This window comes from Melitaea cinxia, chromosome 12 (genome assembly GCF_905220565.1).
Source record: "Melitaea cinxia chromosome 12, ilMelCinx1.1, whole genome shotgun sequence".
In the NCBI taxonomy this organism is placed as follows: domain Eukaryota; kingdom Metazoa; phylum Arthropoda; class Insecta; order Lepidoptera; family Nymphalidae; genus Melitaea; species Melitaea cinxia.
This window is the reverse complement of record NC_059405.1, coordinates 7162510-7182320: the sequence shown is the minus strand read 5'-3', so window position 1 is coordinate 7182320 and position 19811 is coordinate 7162510. Positions and strand designations below refer to the sequence as shown.

General features: G+C 33.9%; 3 protein-coding genes across 4 annotated transcripts; 1 reads left to right on the top strand and 2 right to left on the bottom strand.

The window, feature by feature from the left end:
- The first annotated feature begins 755 nt into the window (after window positions 1-755).
- LOC123658194 (aminoacyl tRNA synthase complex-interacting multifunctional protein 1) lies at window positions 756-2815 on the top strand. 2 transcript variants are annotated; one of them, XM_045593637.1, is made up of 3 exons: window positions 756-894; window positions 1603-2094; window positions 2365-2815. In XM_045593637.1, the coding sequence occupies exons 1-3, from the start codon at window positions 889-891 to the stop codon at window positions 2650-2652; spliced, it is 786 nt and encodes a 261-aa protein (XP_045449593.1). In that variant the 5' UTR covers window positions 756-888; the 3' UTR covers window positions 2653-2815. The 2 variants fall into 2 exon arrangements, with proteins under 2 accessions (XP_045449593.1, XP_045449592.1); XM_045593636.1 differs by having other exon boundaries at window positions 756-1154.
- On the bottom strand, window positions 2790-3630 carry LOC123658195. The gene is made up of 2 exons (XM_045593638.1): window positions 3375-3630; window positions 2790-3107 (listed from the first exon to the last, which is right to left on the bottom strand). Exons 1-2 carry the CDS (start codon window positions 3447-3449, stop codon window positions 2865-2867), a joined length of 318 nt encoding a protein of 105 aa, XP_045449594.1. The 5' UTR covers window positions 3450-3630; the 3' UTR covers window positions 2790-2864.
- Window positions 3631-9341: 5711 nt separating this feature from the next.
- Window positions 9342-19752, bottom strand: LOC123658193 (ribosomal protein S6 kinase 2 beta). The gene is made up of 15 exons (XM_045593634.1): window positions 19517-19752; window positions 18774-19058; window positions 16381-16566; window positions 15416-15697; window positions 15145-15299; window positions 14981-15068; window positions 14633-14763; window positions 13279-13431; window positions 13028-13165; window positions 12663-12869; window positions 12171-12370; window positions 11791-11888; window positions 10912-11145; window positions 10280-10395; window positions 9342-9739 (listed from the first exon to the last, which is right to left on the bottom strand). The coding sequence occupies exons 1-14, from the start codon at window positions 19571-19573 to the stop codon at window positions 10285-10287; spliced, it is 2325 nt and encodes a 774-aa protein (XP_045449590.1). The 5' UTR covers window positions 19574-19752; the 3' UTR covers window positions 9342-9739; window positions 10280-10284.
- Between the last annotated feature and the right edge of the window lie 59 nt (window positions 19753-19811).

The following is a 19811-nucleotide window of genomic DNA, read 5'->3' as shown; positions in this document are numbered from 1 at the left end:
TGATCTGAACACATTACACTATTTTTTTGTGGGCGTCCAGGTTAATCTGTTATTACTTTTTTTTCCATGTATCCCTTAAATTTGGATTTTTAGAAAACCTGCCAAATTTTTATATAAAACATTATGGTCGAAGTTCACATTAAGTAATTCTAGTAAAATGTATTACTACTCATATTACGTGTATTATATTTAATTTAATGCAATTTTATTATATAACTATGTTTATTTAAAAAAGCTAGCAATATAATATTTTAAATAAATCAAAATCTCAAAAATGTCTGTCTCCTCTTTTGCCTTTGCCGTTTTTATCAATAACCATCTACAAACAAACCGGTAACAACACTATCGCTCGGCGACAGTGACTTCTCGGAAATAGACTCCGATCAGTCGCTCGACCGATCCGCATATTGTATGCGGGCGAGCGGCCTGTGTTGGTAAACAAATCGAGGCAACACGACCGACAATATTTGTAATTTTTAAGTTTAAAAAAGGTTTAAAAGAAGTATACAAGTAATAATGTGATTAAAAAATACTTACGTATGAAAGGTAACGTCATGTTTTAGTAAATTTCACGTGGCAGATCTTTTTTTGCAGCAAAAAACAGAACAATTTGGCATTTTTTGAAGGACGTTGATTCAATCGCGCAACTAGATTTAGTCTAGTGATCAGTGTGGCTGCAACTAGTTTTATTGTATACATATGGCCATTTGGCCTTATACCTTGACAGAGGGAAACGCCTGTACATGACTACTCCCCTCCGTGTTGCTCTTTGGAGTGAACGCGCGCGAAGTCGCGACGACCACGGGCCTTAGGTGGAACGATAGAATGGGCGCCGCAGACGTTGCGGAACTTGCGGACGCTTAGTGGAACGCGGCCGTAGTCTCGTAGATGAGGGTAGATGTCATATCCTTGCAACTTTACATTGACTTTACAATTGTAACCTGTGTTTATTTATAGGTTACACTTTAGTAATTAAATTTTCATCTATAATTACCCTTTATAGGTAATAGGAGTCTAACTGTTCTTAACTCATAGAATATTTATCGTGCATGTCTTACCGCATTTTTATAAGAAAAATGTCTAATAATGCAACATTAAAACTAATTAATAATGCTGAAAAGGCTGAAAAACGTCTAGCAGAATTAAAAACTAAGGTAACCTACGAAACATTCCTTCTCTTTTTCTTGTTTGACACGTACAATAGGATTTTTATACGACTAGATTAATAAAAAAACGTACGGCCCACCTGATGGTAAGCGAATACAGTAAGCTATAGACGGCTGCAACTTCAGGAGCATCGCAAGCGTGTGCCGGCACTGTCTGACCCTCCGCAAGAGCCCTGGCTACCTTACTCATTACAGGAACTCTACTTAAGAACAGTATTATGTAGCTGTGATCTACCATAAGATTGAGGTACCTACTTTCACAGATAGGCCGCAACAGATTTTTAACAGGGTGTATCCTGTTATGTCTATTACTACAACAAAATACTTGGATAGCAATGCTTGAAAATTAGGTATTTAATTTAAACATCCACCAATGTCAAATAAAACATAAAAAAGTTTATAATTTCATATTACAATGTAACACTGTTTTTTGTAGCTAGAAGAAGTTAAGAAATTTAAAGTTGAGGAAAAAATTAAACAATTGACACAAGAGAATTTATCTCTATTGAGCCAAGTAGAAGACGCAAAGGCAGAGTTAATACGATTTGAAACATTAAATGGTAAAAAACAATACCCATTGCTTCACAAACATATTGCATTATCAGAGCAGCAAAGTATTAAGGATGATAGCAAAGAATCTGCTCCTAAAAAAGAGAAAAAAGAAAAAGAAGCTAAAAAGAACAAAGAAAAACCAGCACAAGCAGTTGCAAGCAATGAAGTAACTATTGATGTTAGGAAATTGGACTTTAGAATTGGCAAAATTTTAGAAATAAACAAACATCCAGATGCAGATTCACTTTATGTAGAAAAGATTGATTGCGGTGAAGCAAACCCACGGACAGTAGTATCTGGTCTTGTGAACCATGTTCCAATTGATGAAATGAGAGAAAGACTTGTAATGGTACTGTGTAATTTAAAACCAGTCAAGGTAATTTGGATAACTTATTTAAATTATGAAGTGGTTTTGGAAGTTTCTTGTAGTACAATGTATTGACATATCACTTATCTGACAAAAATGAAAGTGACGGGACTAAAATACTATCTATGACACTTAGGGAAATTGGAGCTTTTTATAAAATTTGTTTCGTATTTCTAAAGATTATACCTGAAACAACTTTTCCGCTTTATTATATTAGTATTAGATTAGATTTTTTTATTATTATGATTAAAATTGTTCCATTTATATTATATTTTGTAGATGCGTGGAGTTACCTCTGAAGCAATGGTTATGTGTGCTTCCTGTCCTGAAAAAGTTGAAGTTCTTATACCACCTAATGGAGCTACACCTGGTGATCTAGTATCATGTGAAGGCTATCCTCGAGAGCCAGAAGCGCAATTGAACCCTAAAAAAAAGATTTTTGAAACTTGTGCCCCTGATCTCAAAACAGATGATCAAGGTGTTGCTTGTTATAATGGAAGTCCTCTAATTATACCTGGAAAAGGACCTGTAACAGCACCCACCCTAAAAGGTGTACATGTTAAGTAACTGTGGGATACTTACAATTTATTTATTAATGTATGGTATATAGTCTTGCCCTAAATATTGTTACAAAGAAAAAAATATTTTTTCTATAGTATGTAACATTTATCACTATTACAGTGTATTAGATTAATATAAAACCATTAAAAATATATAAAGTTTATTAGTAGTGGTCTTTATTGTCTGCAATACAGTTCTTTAAACATTGAGGCGAGTTATCAATAGAAGCACACACTCTCCATGGGAAAATTCTTCACTGCCAATTGTATGGATTGTTTTAGGAACCCCAAATTATAATGGCATTTAGAGCAAGCCATATTCTCTAAAACTGACCATAAATCATAGTCCAGAAGATTAAGATCGGAACTAGATGACGACCAGTCTTCAGCTCTGAAGTCCAAAACGTTGGTTTCCAACCAAGATTGGGTGGACCGAGCTTTATGACCTGGAGCCAAGTCTTGCTGAAAAGAACGTTCTTGGTTATTGAACATCGTATTATTTATTTTTGTGTTACCCACACGAGAGAATTCTAAGAATTTTTATCACAGTTGTTTAAAACCAATTATAAAATCATCATATCAAAAATTTCGACCTAATGGGTGGGTACATTGTTCCATAGCTTAATTGGGTAGAGCACCGACACGGTTACTCAGAGATACAGGTTCGATCCCCGCTGGAACGGTCTATTTTTAATATGACATTAAAAAAATGAACATGGGCTTAACTACCTTCTCAAGAATGGTCTCTTGATACACTTGTGCCGATGTTTTGACACCGTTTTCACAAAAATATGATTCAGTCATTCCTTCGTAACACCCCACCAAACCATCACTGAAGTTGGATAATGCCCACGTTGTACACTATTGACTAATTGGGAAGCTTCCTTAGAGCTTTAAGCATAAATAAGTTAATTTTGTTTGTTAAATATTGTTCAATCATAAAAATTTTCTCATCCTCAAAATCGTCTCCTTTCATTGCGTACTGCCAAGTACCTAGTTATTTTGATGTAGATATTTATTATTTTATTATTATTATTAATTCGATTGTATTTTTTTTATGTATGTTACTTCAGAACTTTTGACTGGGTGGACCGATTTCGACAAAAAAAAATTTTTATCGAAAGGTGGTGCCTGTCGTTTGGTCCCATTAAAATTTATCTGAGATCTAACAACTACTTTTCGAGTTACATCTAATAATGCGTTTTTATTTGACTATTTTTTCGTTGACCTACGTTGTATTACTTGTCGATGTAATTGAAGTCGGTTTTTTTTTTGTTTTCGAGCAAATACAATTATATTATTATAATAATTATAATATAGGTGTTTGCCGTGGTCTGGGTGTTTTTGCAGTCTTTGTGGATCTCCCCACCGTGCCTCGGAGAGCACGTTTTGCCGTCGGTCCCGGTTGTTATCATGTACACCTGATAGCGATCGTTACTAGGGAATATATCCGCCAACCCGCATTGGAGTAGCGTGGTAGATTAAGCTCTAATCCTTCTCCTACATGGGGAAAGAGGCCTAGTCGTGGGATATTACAGGCTGAAGCGTAATAATTATAATATTACAAAATATTTTACAATGTATTGGCGCGATAATGAGAAAACACAGTGAACAATCATAAAAATGACACTGCAAATTCAAATATAATATTTTGTTTATTTTTAATTGTAACAGTTTTTATGGCCAGACTGTATATTTGTATTGTATATTGTATTTACACATATAACACTCATACATCACACATATATGAATTATTCGTATTTAATTTATAAAATACCAGCGAACCTAGCAAACTTCGCACCGCCATATTTTATTGAATTTGCTATATCGGTGGTATTTGATATACCGGTGGTAGCTTTACTTTTACAAAAATAACAATTTATTTTTAGAATTTTAATTTGCAAAATGACTATTCGAAAGTACTCATGGGGCTATTTGAATAAAACTGTTTTTGATTTGAATTGATATAAAAATATCGCGGTTATAAATCGAAATAAAATATAGCCTGTTTTAAGATAAAAAAGTTACATATCTGTGCAAAATTTCATTAAAATCGGTCCAGTAGTTTCGGAGATTAGCCTGGGCAAACATCTATATATTATTAATATATTTATTTACACGAGTATATTTGCATGAGATCCGTAGTATATGGCGGGTTTGACATTTGATCTTCCTCTAACACAGCTTCAGCCTCTAAAACAGCTTAGCGCTTATGATCAGAGAATTGACAGCCGTGACGATATAGGCTTCACACGAAATATTCTCGCGAATACCAATAAATATTTTATTACGTAGCTAAATAACACATAGCTTTAGTATAAACAGGAGTCATTTTCCAAATCAACCAAATGGAATGCACGATTATAGATCGCATGCTAACAACACATCACAGTGTGAGGTCAAGTCACCGCATGTTTCCTGATCCAGCTTTCCAAACTTGATAAAATTCAAAGCCTGCTTATACTGCTTGACTTGGAGAAAGAGTCCTGTTTATACTTCTTAAGCTATGTACTATTTAGCTATCTAATCGATATGCTCGTGTAAATAAATATATTAATAATATTATAATATTTTATAAATTAAATACAAATAATATAGGTATGATGTTGTGTAAATTGTGAGTAATTCACATTACTAAAAGAAATATTTTTATTTATTAGCAATTTTTAAAAATATATGGTTTACGAATTAAAATGTGTTTCATTTTTAAACTAATTAATTATTAATTTTGTACTGTGTCTAGCGTCCGTGCACACATAACTAAAAATCAATTTTTTTACTGTAAATTCTACCACTATAGTTTCGAGCACTATAGCTTTTGTACTCTGATGCGGTTATTTCGAAATATGGAGGAACAGCGTCGGAGCTTAATGCACCACAATACTCCATGGTTATCGGATATATTCCTTATGGATATATCCGATATGGATGGATATTAGGAATGATCACTTTCAGGTGTCTATGATAAAAAATGGGACCGACAACTTTACGTGCATTTTTCAAATAATCCAATGATAGACATGAGCCAGTTCCAATTTTATTGTACGTATAGATTAGTTTATATTAGAAACAATGACAATGTAGGGATTAAGTAAGTGGGTTATTACAATATCCTTAATACCTTAAAAGTGTAGTCTTCAAAGTTTACACATTAATCTTTATATTTGTAGGCATATACTATTACAAATTTGTAAGGATATAAAGTTTTCAGAGAAATAAAACAACAATGTAAGCAATGTCAACAATATATTACATTTGTCATCATTATACATATAAGAGCCCACATTAACAAATTATTATTAGAAGTTGATTTATAATTTAAAGATAGAAAAATAGATAGATGTGATAAAATAACATTAACATTAACACCAATTTGCTTTTAGCATTAATGAATTATTATAATCTATGGTCCTGTTTTGTAACCTCGTGTATAAAAATTATTTTGTTTTGTGAATAACAACTCTGTGTCATAGAAAATTACTACAACAGTGTAGGTCATCTAATAAGAAAATATTTTTTTTTTCTATATGTAATTATTTAACAAGTGTGCAGGCAAGCTTCATCCAAGAAGAATGAACATTTTTAGTATCACCAGAACAATAATCCTAACTGTATCACCAAAATCTAATTGTTGCTACATCATAATAGTGAAAATTTGAACATTAGTTTTACATAGGGTGCAATTACATATTCGAGGCAATGGTGAAATTGTCTGCAGATAGTGGTGACCTCTTGTTAATATTATTTTGTGTCTGAAACTAGATCTACGTTAGATACAACAATATTTCTTACAATAACTATATAGTAACATGTAATTGATGTACTCACTGACTTCAAGGAATCAGCGTTTTATATTATTTGAGCACTAAAACACGTATGTCAAATAACTACACAATGCAAAAAAGGACATGTCTAATATACAGTTATGCAATAATATGAATAAACAGGGTATTAAGATTTTACTTTATTGTAAAGTTTATAATAGAAATTAATATAATTGATAATCTCAAATATGTGAAATAAAATATACTACCATTGATAATATTTTTAAGCATACCTTTACATAAAGGTATACGTCCAAGGGGGGTAGGAGAAAAATCACGAAATATCACAAGGGGTGGGGGAAATTTGTAACACATGCATACATACATATAATCACGCCTTTTTCCCGTAGGGGTAGGCAGAGACCACTTTTGTTACATGATGCCTAATTTTCAAAATTTAATCAGATTATACCTGTTTTTAAAGATTATATATATATACTTTGCACAATAAAATACACGCGATTTCTAGGTATGGGAGGGGGAGTCTAAAATCTCACCACATAACACCAAGAAAGTTTCTAAAAAACATCATGTGATCAATGGTCGACCCTCTAAGTTTGTTTTTATTTATTAAAATGTCACAGAATGTATTATTCCTCCTCCCTTTAGTCCTCTAATTCTTCTATAATATATGATAATGTAAATATAATTTTATATACTTTCCTTATGAGAATTATATTATAACCATGATATGATAATACTATGACAGGCTTACCATCAGATATGTACCAATAAAATTATTTCTATTAATAGTTAATATTTTATAACACTGTAACTATTTCGAATAAGCATCTATTTTTAATTCAATTCCATTAGTTTCATGTAAGTAGAATAACATAGTTAATATAATAATATATTTTTTGTACCAGTTTCTAGGTACGGGTGCAACAGTATAAATAATATTAATATTATTAATCTTAATTGTAGAGAGTCGTAACTTTATATAGGGCAATAACAACTTAACCTTAGTTCACTGAATTTGTTTTGAAATATAAAACTGTATTTTTGAGAGAATGCTTTCATTCTCATAATATTATCACGATATTCAAAAAATACTGTTTTTGTGTTATGATGATCGTAGAAATTACATTTAAATTATTATTTTTTGCAAAATTTGTATGTTGGTTAGTTTTTTTACTTGTAAAAAATTTGGTTCAAATTGAGTTTAATTTTTCAACTTAAATGTACAGTTTATTCTTATAACATGCTCCAACAACTTTGAAAATTGTCATTGTCCCCAAATAAAATTTTATTATATGTATGTGCGCTTTACGGTATTTATTGTTAAAAAATATATATTTTGACATTTATTTATATTATGCTCTGTTGATTTTATTACCCCTACCTCTCATCTATATATCTCAATTTTAAAATTATATCCATATTTTTATATTGTTGGTATATACATTTTTATCGTATAAGTACAAATGCCAACGCACGTTTCGTGTTAACATGTAAACAAAAATACTTTAACAACTCATCCAAGCCAGGATCGTGGTTATGACATTGAGAAAAAGTTAAGATATTCATTACTAAAATATATATAAAAAATCTTTGGTAAAGTTAATCTATTATGAATAAATACAACATTACAATAATAATTGAATAAGTATTAAATTAATTTTATTGTAACAAATTGAAAATTCATGCAACCGTAATCATAGAATACAAAAATATACATTGAATATTATTATAGTATTCTAAAACCGTCACCACATTTAAAATACTAAATATTCTATCTATACATACGATTTATTATTGTTTTTTTTTTCGAAATTTGTGACTAAGGTCACAATAAATAATTATATTTTATATTTATAATAATTAGGTATATCACGCATAATTATGTACAAGCCCATTGTTATAAGTTGATTTTATGAAAGTTAATGTAACCGAAATTTTATTATTAGCATTTTTTTAGCACGCACAATAACTTTTCACAACTAAATAGTATCTTACGTTCTTATGATGAATTTTGGGACATTGATTTGCAGTAAACTAGATTAAAAATCACTTGCAACTAAGTGGATATACCCTAAGTTATGTACCATTTTAACGTTAATTAAAGCACATAAAGAAATAGACATGGTTACTTATATTATAAAATATAAAATAGCTATTAAAAGAAAAATTTTGTATTATTTGGATTTTAATCATATAGTCTCTGTTATACTGAATTTTTTTTGTTTTGTCAGTCTAAAATAACTTATAAAAAGGGATACTTTGCCTTTTTTAAGGCTTGTTCGTTAAATCATATTATATAAGAATATTTCAACAATTTGTGAGCGAATTAGGCCATGTTATAAACAGCTTAAATCAAAACACATAAACGATATAGAGCTTAAAACATTATATAGCACAAATAGTTTGCGGTAAAAATATATTTCTCTCGTAAAATTTCATTTAAATCTTAAAAATATATCTTAAAACTAATGAATATTAATTTTTCTTATAAAAATATAAACAATATTTTGTTATAGAATGTAAGAAGTAGTCCAAGTACTCTAAATTAATACTGAACATAGACATTTTTTATGCGAAACGATTTTTTATTGCACATTAAATAATATTCAGTGGGTTTTTTTTTCCTCTAATGGCACTGTAAGACTAAAAGAGGTGGGTAAGAAAGAAATATTAAAAAAAAAATATGTTTCCTAATATTAATTATATTTAGGAAGACAACTTGGCCTATATTTATTTTATATGTTTTGTTCTTCCACCTAAAATATGATATATAAACGTAATTTGGAATGTGAGTGAAAAAACATTCGAAATTAAACAATATTACTATGTAAATTATTAAGTAGATGATAAATGCATACAATAAGATTAGTAAATATATGATATAAAAATCACATTAAAAGAAATCTCATTTTCATGGGAATACTTTATCTGAAGATATATTACTTTGAACACTAAAATTTTAATACTAAACATTACAAACATATCTTATATAGGGACAGTTGAATACAGTTATTTAAAAACATTACAAGTCATTTAAATAAAATATTTTCGTACACCTGAAGAATTAGTGTTATTACATATTAAAAAAAAATATTTATGGAACAAAAATAAAACTTATACATTTCAACATTAGTAATAATTTGGCTTGTTGTATTGTAAAATATATTGATTAGTAGGACAGTGTTCAGAGAAAACACCAGACTTATAAACTTTGTGATAAAGGATCAAATGCATTTCGTTTTTACGCTATTCCTCTGTTTGTGACAGTCCTGTTTAATAAAACTGAGAGTTTTTCTTCATTTTAATCTAAAACATAAAATTGATCAAAATATAACGCCTCAGACCACAAACTTTTCAATTCAAAGGCTAAATAAGCCTTTTTATTTAACTACTACCCCTTTCATGAATACTGTATTGAACTATCTATAGCCAACTTTCTTTCTAACAAAAAATATTTTTAATATTATTTATTTAAACCATATAAATTAACCAAATATTTCATTAAGGTTAATTTTATATAAAGTAACCTAGTTTTGGTTTTACCATTATGGTAAGTATTTATTATGTTGGTTACTTGAAATTTAGGTTTTTGTTGTTGTACTATAAAATTTCTAGAAGTTCAATAGTAGAAAATAAGCAACAAGACCGTAATGAATACAGGAATACTATTTTGAACAGGATTATAGTCATTATTGCATATCCGTCATATTGAAATTTTTAGATATTTATCTGTTACCATTTTTAAAAGGTAGAGTAGAATAACCTACAGATAAACAATCTAAATAAAATAACTCAATTGGTTTCCTATGAGTGAAATAATATAAACATTTGAGGGTTTTTACTTACATACTTTACACTTGTGTGGGCGGAAATCGACGTTGTGGTTTTATCCGACGTTGCGCGAGAGTCGATTGAGTCACTGGACCCAATATATGAGGCGTCAGTGGCGCTGATGTCATTGCCTAGAAATCAGAATCATCAGGTTTATTTAAAATATAAGTTTCTGAAGTAAAACCTTTTTACGCACACTCAACTTGGGTAGTAAGCTGGTGAATGCGTGACGAGAGCGTTAACAAAAGTGTGATCGGGTGAGGCGAACTGAGCAAGAGAGTGCTAGTACGCCCTTTCTTTCTCTGTCTCTAATAGCCAGTTACGTTCGTATATATAAGACACAGGGCAGGCCTATAGGTAAAGAAATTTGACCTTAGTTATATCGATGGCTCCTAAGTATACTGAGTCAACTAACAACTTTTGATAATTTAATTTTTTAAGATATTAATAACATTTACTTCATTTCCTATCTACCTATGTAACAAAAAAATAAAGTTATTAAAAGTAGAGTTGACTCAGTGTACTTAGGAGCCATCGATATGGTCTAAAGCACACTCGTTTTTTTCATACCTCACAGAACTGCGGTGCAGGGAGAGCGGGGAGAGCGGTGAGGAGCGAGGGGCGGACAGAGGGGCGGTATAAGATACCTGGTAGGTGAGGTCGACGGCGCGGCGCAGGTCCTGCGGCGGCGGCACGTCGGGCGCGGCGGGCGGCTGGTGCGCGTCGGGCGCGCTCGGCTCGGGCTCGGCGCGCGCCAGCCACGGCTCGCGCAGCAGCTCGTGCGCGCGCGGCCGCGCCGCCGGCTCCAGCTGCAGCATGCGCCGCACGCTCGCGCGCGCCTCCGCCGACACGTGCCGCCACGCGCCGCCCGACGTCTCCACCTGGACGACGGGGATGGATGTCAACAAATAATCGATTTTAGTTAATCGATTTTCTTTTAGAAATAAAATAAAACAAGCGTACGGCTCGCCTGATGATAAACGATTACAATAGACAGATAGAACGATTGCAACACCAGAAGCATCGCAAGCGCGTCGCAGACCCTACCCTTAATCCTCCTAAGAGATTAAGATGAATAACAGAATTAACCAAAAAAAAAAAAAAACAACAGAAGATCTTATTGCTAAACAGCTATCTGTTTCAAGCGTACATAGAGAATGGTTAGAGCTTAATCTACTATGCTGCTCCACTGCGGGTTGTGTAATGACTTATCAGGTGTATATTATAACAAACAGGAGCTTAACGTGCGGTACGGTGGGGAGACTAGAAAGCGTTAAAGGCCTTCTACACGGTCGGGATCGACCGCCGACCATCGTGTCCTTGGTCGGGTTGATATAAAAATGGACAGTGTGGAAAACGGTTGACCCGACCAATATTTGGTTGATGTCAACGGCCTTGGTCGCGAGCGCATCTCATCAAAGAAGAACTGACAAAAAGAAATACAAAAATTGGTTGACCCGACCAAGAACACGACGGTCGGCGGTCGATCCCGACCGTGTAGAAGGCCTCTTAGTATTTTTTTATACCTTTCCAGATTCGATTCTAGCCAAAATTGCCTCAGGCGTGTCGTCGCCCGTTGACGCAAAAGGAGTCCTTCCGGAAAGCATAATGTATGCAAGCACACCTAGAAAATTATTATTAATTAGCGGCTATCAACAAACAAAATATTAATTTTTATTTGCTACAATTATATTTAAAAAATGTGTCGAACATAACAATAGATTATTTAAGACAATTCATCTATTTTCGAAAGGAAAACTAAGAAAAGTTTACTAGAAAATAATAAAAAAAAATACAAAAAAAAAATGCAAGCAAATTCAGTAAACTATTCAAATCAATACTATTGAGGAACTCGGTAAGTATTTTTTATAGTCAACTTACTGAGTTTTTCATCAAAATTAATTACCTAAGCTCCATATGTCGCAAGCGGCATCATAGCCCGCTCGCTTGAGTACTTCGGGCGCGACAAAGTTGGCGGTGTAGCAAGGCGTCATAAGCAGACCGTTTTCCGCACGTAACTGCTTCGCCAGCCCGAAATCGACTAACCGTACATCCGCTGCTCTCCTCTCAGCCGTCGCAAATAAGATGTTTGATGGCTTTATATCTCTGAAAAATTTAATTGCTATTAACAAAATAAAGTTAAAGATAATTTTTTGAGTTCCATATTTAAATATTTCACTAGTGTGCGTGTGTGTGCGAGTATACCTGTGCACGACGGTGTGGCAGTGCAGTAGTGCACAGCGTGCAGCACATTGCGCAGCACGGGCGCCGCCCCGCGCTGCAGGTGTGCATGTGCATGTGCGTGTGCGTGTTCGTGTGCGCGCGCGCGCGCGTGTGTGTGTGTGTGTGTTTGTGTGTGTGTGTGTGTGTGTGTGTGTGCGTGTGTGTGCGAGCGTACCTGTGCACGACGGTGTGGCGGTGCAGGTAGTGCACGGCGTGCAGCACGTTGCGCAGCACGGGCGCCGCCTCACGCTCGGGTAGACAGCCGCGGCGCGTGATGTGCTCCAACAGCTCGCCGCCGCGGCACAGCTCCGTCACGCACAGGATGCGCCCGCCCTCCGAGTACACGCCGCGCAGCGTGATGATGTGCGGGTGCTGGCTGTACCTGTGGTGAGTTATGCTTGTGATACAATCTATCCTGTAAATTGTCTGCAAGATAATTAAGATAATAATAAAGACAGTAAGTAATGTGACACTAAAAAAATCTGTGAAACTTTTTAGATTCACAGTAACTGTGTGTAAAAACGGATAGAGAAAAATTACCTCAACAAAATTTCAATCTCTTCTCTAGGATCATATTGTAATTTATCCATGATTTTGACAGCATATTGCGTTTGAGACGCTTTGTGCTCGCAAAGACGCACAACTGAAAAAGATCCTGTACCTAATTCACCCATTAATCTGTAAGAAAAATTAATATAAATAGTTTTACTCATATATATGGCCTTACGGGCCATGTTTTATCTTAACAAATTTTTTAAATAAATTAACATCAATCTTTAAATTTTACATACCTATATTCATCAAAGAATTTATTTTTATTCACAAAACCAGCCCAGAACTCTTCTGTAGATGTCTTAGTTTGTGCTATGTGGTTCTGGTTTTGATTTGTGATGGTCTTATTATCATCATCATTCAGTAAACATGGGGCCACGAAACTAAATCCCCTAAAAATGAAAAACATTTTTTTTACATATTATTGTTTTTAAATTAAATATTATTGTTTTATAACTAAAAAACTAATGTGTTGCTACTAGATGGTGCTTGATATTGTTTAAGAGATGTTCATAAGAAAGTTCCTGGATTCTCATAAAATCACGTAAATATTACAAAATATTTTTTTTTTTACATCTGTCCACAAACTTATTTATAACTAGCGACCCGCCCCAGCTTCGCACAGGTGCAATGTTGATACTAAATATAAAATATTAAATAAATATTTGCAATGTAAGCTCAAACAATTGTGTTTATTTACGAAATCATATTAGAAAGCTCTAAAACTATTAGTGTTCCTCTACTATATTATGCATGTATTATACATAATATAAACCGCCCTCTGGAATCCACTCTATTTACATACACTGGGAAGCGACTTTGTTTTTATATGTGACTAGCTTCTACGCGCGACTTCGTCCGCTTAGAACAGAGGCGCGCGCAATACTTGATCATTATTTTTCTGGCGATGTTATTTTAACTTTAAAGAGACAAAAGAGAAGAATTATATTTGATATCTTTACATATTTTCCAAAAGAAAATAATTTAATCGAATCTAATAAAGAATAAGAGCAGAAGCTGCAAAAAAATCCGTGTCGACAGCAAGAAGGATTATCAAGGAAAGTAAAAGATCAGAATTTATAGTTGCATTTAGGACGCCCGGTAAAAATAGATGATAAATGCTTAAACCGTACACAACTCCGAAAAGACAAAAGTCCGTGCCCTGGGATTCGAACCCGAACCTCCGGAGTAGGAGGCTTAATTCTCAACCATTTGGCTATGACCACTATAAATACAATAACCTAATTTAATTCCCAAGCAAAGATAAAAACACGAGACATCTCTCGGCTCGTATGGGATGGTTCGGGGGTGGGTGTGTGGTATTGGATGGCACGGAGGTGCGGAGAGAGAGAGAGTGGCAAGAGAAGTAGGGGGGAGATTTTTCCCCCCACGCGGAGGAATGAGTGGATGGGTTCGCTCACCCACCCTATGGCGCAAAAGCGCTTTTTTTGTGCCAAGGCCGCAGTCCATCGGAGTAAAGAGCCGTGGTCAGTCCAGTCTTTGCTGACTCAGATCGAAAAAATGAAAATAATGGAGGAGAGAGGGAGAGGAAGAGGAATGAGGAAAAAATGAAATACATGGCTAACTTAATACCTAAAAAGTTCATGAGCATTAGCCGATGCCGGTACACCCGGTGAGTCTTTAGGCGTGCGGCAAGTGAACTCAGAGTCGAAGTAAAACGCGTCGTCAGCTCGAGATACGGCTGGTCTGAATGGCGGTATCACCTGCAATCATTTTATTTTAATATTAGCTGTGGTCCACGGTTACACCCGCGTTAATTTGAGGAAAAAACGTACTAAAATATATTATAAATAAAAAAATGGCGTCAATGTCGATTATTTAGCTATGTATATACTTCATAGTTATTTATTGTCTCATTTGAACTTATAAGTTCGAAATTAAACGTTAAAAAAAACACGATTTTCTTATTTGCATCCTCACCTCTTTTCTTAATAATGCATCCCAATCTATACTTGCAAAAAACTCATGATTTTTTATATCTTCAATACCGTTAGGACCTGCTCCTAATCTGAAATAAAGTTTTATAAATTCAGCAATTATTTAAATGGACGCATTTTTAAAGTCAACTCTTCGGTAGTTTGTACCTATTCTGTGGGTTTCTCTTAAATAATGCACGTAAAAGCGATTGCGCTTCTTCACTCAAATTCGAAGGCATTCCCAATTTTGCTTTAAGAATTTGTGTCATTGTTTCATGTCTAGTTGAACCATGAAATGGAAGGTTACCCGTCAACATTTCAAACTGCAAAGTTAAATAATGATTTTAACATACATTATATAGAAGATTGGCAAGTTGGCAATCTAAATTTAACAATGTACTTAAATATTTTAATATACAGATTGAAATTAATTATTTACCATGAGAACACCAAACGACCACCAGTCAGCGGCCATTGTATGGCCTTTTCTATTAACAACTTCTGGTGCCATATACTCGACTGTACCACAAAAACTGTATGCTTTATCACTAGGAGGCAGCTTTGATAGACCAAAGTCTGTAAGGGCTATATGCCCATCTGCATCTAGTAAAATATTCTCTGGTTTTAAGTCCCTGTATATAATTCCCAATTTATGCACATGTTCTAATGCTAAAGCTAACTCAGCTAAATAAAACTTTACATCCTCCTCTGTAAACATTACCTGAAATGTTAAAAGTATTACATTGCTGTCATCTTGCGGTTGAGATACTTCCACATTCTGGCTGCTCCAAATTTTGGGCAAGATATATAAATATTTATTATTTATTTATTATGGCCTACATCAATAACCAAGCATTACATAATTATAAACCTAATCATTTGGCTGGTCCACTGGTGCTTTTCACAGCGACCGTTCTACTCTGCTCTTTCTGCTCCAGGAGTTGTGGCTTTAATTGCTACTTGTTTCTGGGTGTAATTAATATTGATTTATGCTTCAGCCGGTAATATCCCACCGCTGGGCATAGGCCTCTTTTGCCATGTAGGAGAAGGATCAGAGCTTAATCCACCACGCTGCTCCAATGCGGGTTGGCGCATGGCGGTACAATAAGTAACGATCGTTATCAGATTGCGCATGCGCCAACGCATCGTCAATATTGATTTATGTATATATCATGCACAAATAAATAAAATATAATGTATTAGTTCATTCTTCTACACTATATACTACATGTCAGCAGTATACACTATCTATCAGTTCATTACACAGGCATTGCCTAGCTAAGAACAGAAAACTACGTATGTTAAAAATCTTTATTTATAAGTACAGCCTTGGAGCTTTCTTAACATTAAAATTTTATATTCATAGAAAATTGAGTTTAAAATTAAAAAAATATTATATTCTACCTCTTTGCTCAGACGTGAAAAAAGATCACCACCACGTAAGAAATCTAATATTAAATATAATTTTCCTGCTGTTTGAAAAGCATAATGTAATTTTACAATAAACGGATGACCCATTTCAACTAAAATATTCCTTTCCATCTTTGTGCGCTCCCTATCTCTGACTTTCAATGTTGCCTTTTTAAGCACCTACAACATAAGAAAAACAATGCAATTATATAGTGGACAATTAAATTAATGATAATGGTTTCAATGTTTAACAACTACAGTTAATGCTAAAAATAACAAAATAGTATCATGTGTTAATTAATGATTCAAGTGTTATTTTCATTAAAAATATGAATAGCGTTTTAGCAAGGAATATATACTCATTGTTAAAACAGCAATTAGATTTGATTCCAGTTCCTCTTAGGAGGATTATAATTTTCCATTAAAACTATTTTCTTATTATTGTGCATGTCAATATTTGCTTTACTATGTCATTGAAGATATGCAACAGGTTATATCAACTGTCCCTACGTACAGTATCAAAAGTGAAAATTTTCGATTTGATTCGAACCCCGCCGGAGCGGTCAATTTTTGATATGATATTAAAAATGTTTAGAATTCCTAATGTGTGTGTAACACAAAAATAAAATCGTTGATATTATCGTTAGGAGTTAAATTTGGGGTCGGCTCAATCATTTGGGGATTAGGAAAAGCACAACCGTATGGCATGGTGGATTTAGGTAAGTTGGTGATGGAGGAATGAGCATAAACATCATAAGAGGAGCGCAAAGGGGTACGAGGACGAGGAGTACTGAACACCGTTTTACGGTAGGAGGTAGAGGGAATGGTAGGAGAGCTTTGGGATTGGTGAGTGATTTGAGGAGAAGGATCTATAGGAGAGCTTTGGGATCGATGAGTGACTTAAAGAGAGGGCTCTAGCCTCGGCGACGCTTGAGAAGCTGCAGCAAAGGATAGCCGGAACAGATGAGGGACACGTGATGAAGCCTCTGTGTAACCAATACTCTCTTTGGTCATAATTAGTTTGATTTGTTCTTGCCTTTCATGCTCCGGACATTTTGAAGAATCTGTAGCCTTATGATTGCCTCTGCAGAAAAGACAAGAGAAATTTTCATCTGAGACAGAGCAGGTTTCGCCAGAGTGAGGTTGAGCGCATTTGTAGCATCGGGGGGTGGAACGGCACTGGCCCTTAGTATGACCGAAACGGCAACAAGCAAAGCATTGGATGATCGGTAATTGGTAAAACAAACAGGAAGGGATGCGTGAAAACAAAATACTCTATCAGATAAATTCTATCCGAGAAAGGTTAAGGCAACTGTAGTAGTAGGTATCTATTCAGGTTTTCATCGGTAATTCGTTTTTTATTTAGGCGACGAGCTTTGATTACTTTACCGCAGAGGGTATTCCATTCCCTCAACCATATCTGATAAAGACCATTCAATGGGGACAGAGCGGACCACGCCAATCCTCGTGACTAGATATTGTGGGATAGAAGCCTCGTAGTTATTTGCGGATAGAATAGGATTATGGACAAATAAATTTGCTAGATCGGCGGACAAAAAATCTACAGAAATCCTATTTCTGCCTAGGTTTTTATTGCCTCCGTTAACAATTCCATTTATGGAGTTCTTATGAAGGAAATGTGCGAAATTGAGAAGACGAATGGTTGGACCAGATTTTTGCACAGATTCCAATTTAGAAATATGAACAGAAAAGGGACCTTTATCATTCTGATTATAAGCAACTTTATTACCAGTGAAATCTAGAGGAGAGGCTTTCTTAACACTTTCAGGATCAGGATCCATTGACAAGCGTCTTTTATTGCTGCCAACGCCGCCACCTCCCCCATCACGAGGAGGTGAAGCGTCCCACTCCATATTAGGGACTACCGCTTATTACAGAAAATAAAAACAGCACTACTATACAAAACAAACTGGCACAGTATACAAAATTCAATAATAAACACAAAAATTTCCACCAAATAACAGGAAAGATACACTAGCACGTGTTGATTCTCACCTACCCTCCTTATATTTTTCGTTTTGATTGTTCACACTAATTGATTAACATAGTAAAGTATTGAAATTAACATTTCTCAAAAACTATAAAGAATTTTGGATAAAATGACATATACATTTACTTGTCAATAAAAGTTTAGCATATATCTGGAATTATTTGCAGATAGCCCAATAAATAACAATTTTGTACACAAAATTAACTTCAAAGTGCTCTCCTGTAAAGGAGCCTTTTTTCAGTTTCGATATTATATGTAGGGACAGTCAATATAATTAACATGTGTTAATAGCATAACAATGACAGTAATTAATTAATACTTTAGTTAATAAAATTTCAATATAAGTATTTACAACATTAGAATATTCACAGCTTACCTTCATTGCATAAAGAGTACCAGTATCGGGGCCTGTTATTTTACGTGCTAAAAATACTTTGCCAAAGGAACCTTCTCCGAGAACTTTTAACAGTTCAAATTGAGAGGGGTCTGCCTTCTCATGGCCTTCTTTGACTACATCTTGAAGCTCTACTTCTCTTTCATAGTTTTGATCAACATTTGATACACTGGACTCTAGACTTTCAGTTGTTGAAGTCTGTCGAGACTCTGCTATAGTTTCAACAACCATTGGAAGACTGTTTGTGGACTGTGCTGTAATGCCACGCTGAAATTTTATACATACAAAATTATTAAATATAATGCCATTGGAGTACATTATTCTTATATTAATCAAAGTAAATATAATCGTAGATGAAAATATTTAAATTTACCATGAATTTCTGATAACATATGGTAACTGATTATTTAAATAAAAATTGCTAAAATAAATCTATTTAGGTATTTCCTTTAGGGATATGACTTAGTAGAATATATATTTAAATAAAAAAATTTAATAATGATATATGTACAAGAATAAAATAAATAAATATAAATATTTCAAATTCAATAAGAAAAATGGGCGTAAATAAGAAATAAGATAGTATATTTGCTGTTCATTCAAAACGATACTAAGGTGAAACGTCATCCGCTTACAATCGGATTCGTAGTCAGTTTATTTTAAACTTACAGGAAAATATATTAGTCTAATAATATACGCAAACAATTAAAAAAACCATAACATACCGTGACATCTCCAACACTTTGCATTCGCCATGGATCGGTGGCATTGGCCAAAGGCATCGTTTTCAAGTTTTAGTTAAGCACATCCAGCAACAATATTAAACGGATTTTATAAAAATAAATTTAATAAAAAAAATAACGATAAACACTCGATTTTCATTCATTAAAATATCTAGGAAAAGGTAAGTACAACTGTCATATCATAGACGGAAAAATAAATGAAAAAAGATGTCAAGAACAGACTATACACTACACGATATCAAAATACATACATTTATCTTTCGATACTTCGATATCT

Bases quoted from the DNA above. Each gene is read 5' to 3' on its own strand.
- LOC123658194 (XM_045593636.1), top strand. From the start codon at position 1,050: ATGTCTTACCGCATTTTTATAAGAAAAATGTCTAATAATGCAACATTA. The intron at 1,155-1,602 runs GTAACCTACGAA...TGTTTTTTGTAG, and splicing joins TAGCAGAATTAAAAACTAAG to CTAGAAGAAGTTAAGAAATT. The intron at 2,095-2,364 runs GTAATTTGGATA...TATATTTTGTAG, and splicing joins GTAATTTAAAACCAGTCAAG to ATGCGTGGAGTTACCTCTGA.
- LOC123658195 (XM_045593638.1), bottom strand. From the start codon at position 3,449: ATGACTGAATCATATTTTTGTGAAAACGGTGTCAAAACATCGGCACAA. The intron at 3,108-3,374 runs GTAGTTAAGCCC...CGTTCTTTTCAG, and splicing joins AAGAGACCATTCTTGAGAAG to CAAGACTTGGCTCCAGGTCA.
- LOC123658193 (XM_045593634.1), bottom strand. From the start codon at position 19,573: ATGCCTTTGGCCAATGCCACCGATCCATGGCGAATGCAAAGTGTTGGA. The intron at 15,698-16,380 runs GTAGAATATAAT...TTAACATTTCAG, and splicing joins TTTCACGTCTGAGCAAAGAG to GTAATGTTTACAGAGGAGGA. The intron at 10,396-10,911 runs GTATCTTATACC...TCTGATTTCTAG, and splicing joins CCGTCGACCTCACCTACCAG to GCAATGACATCAGCGCCACT.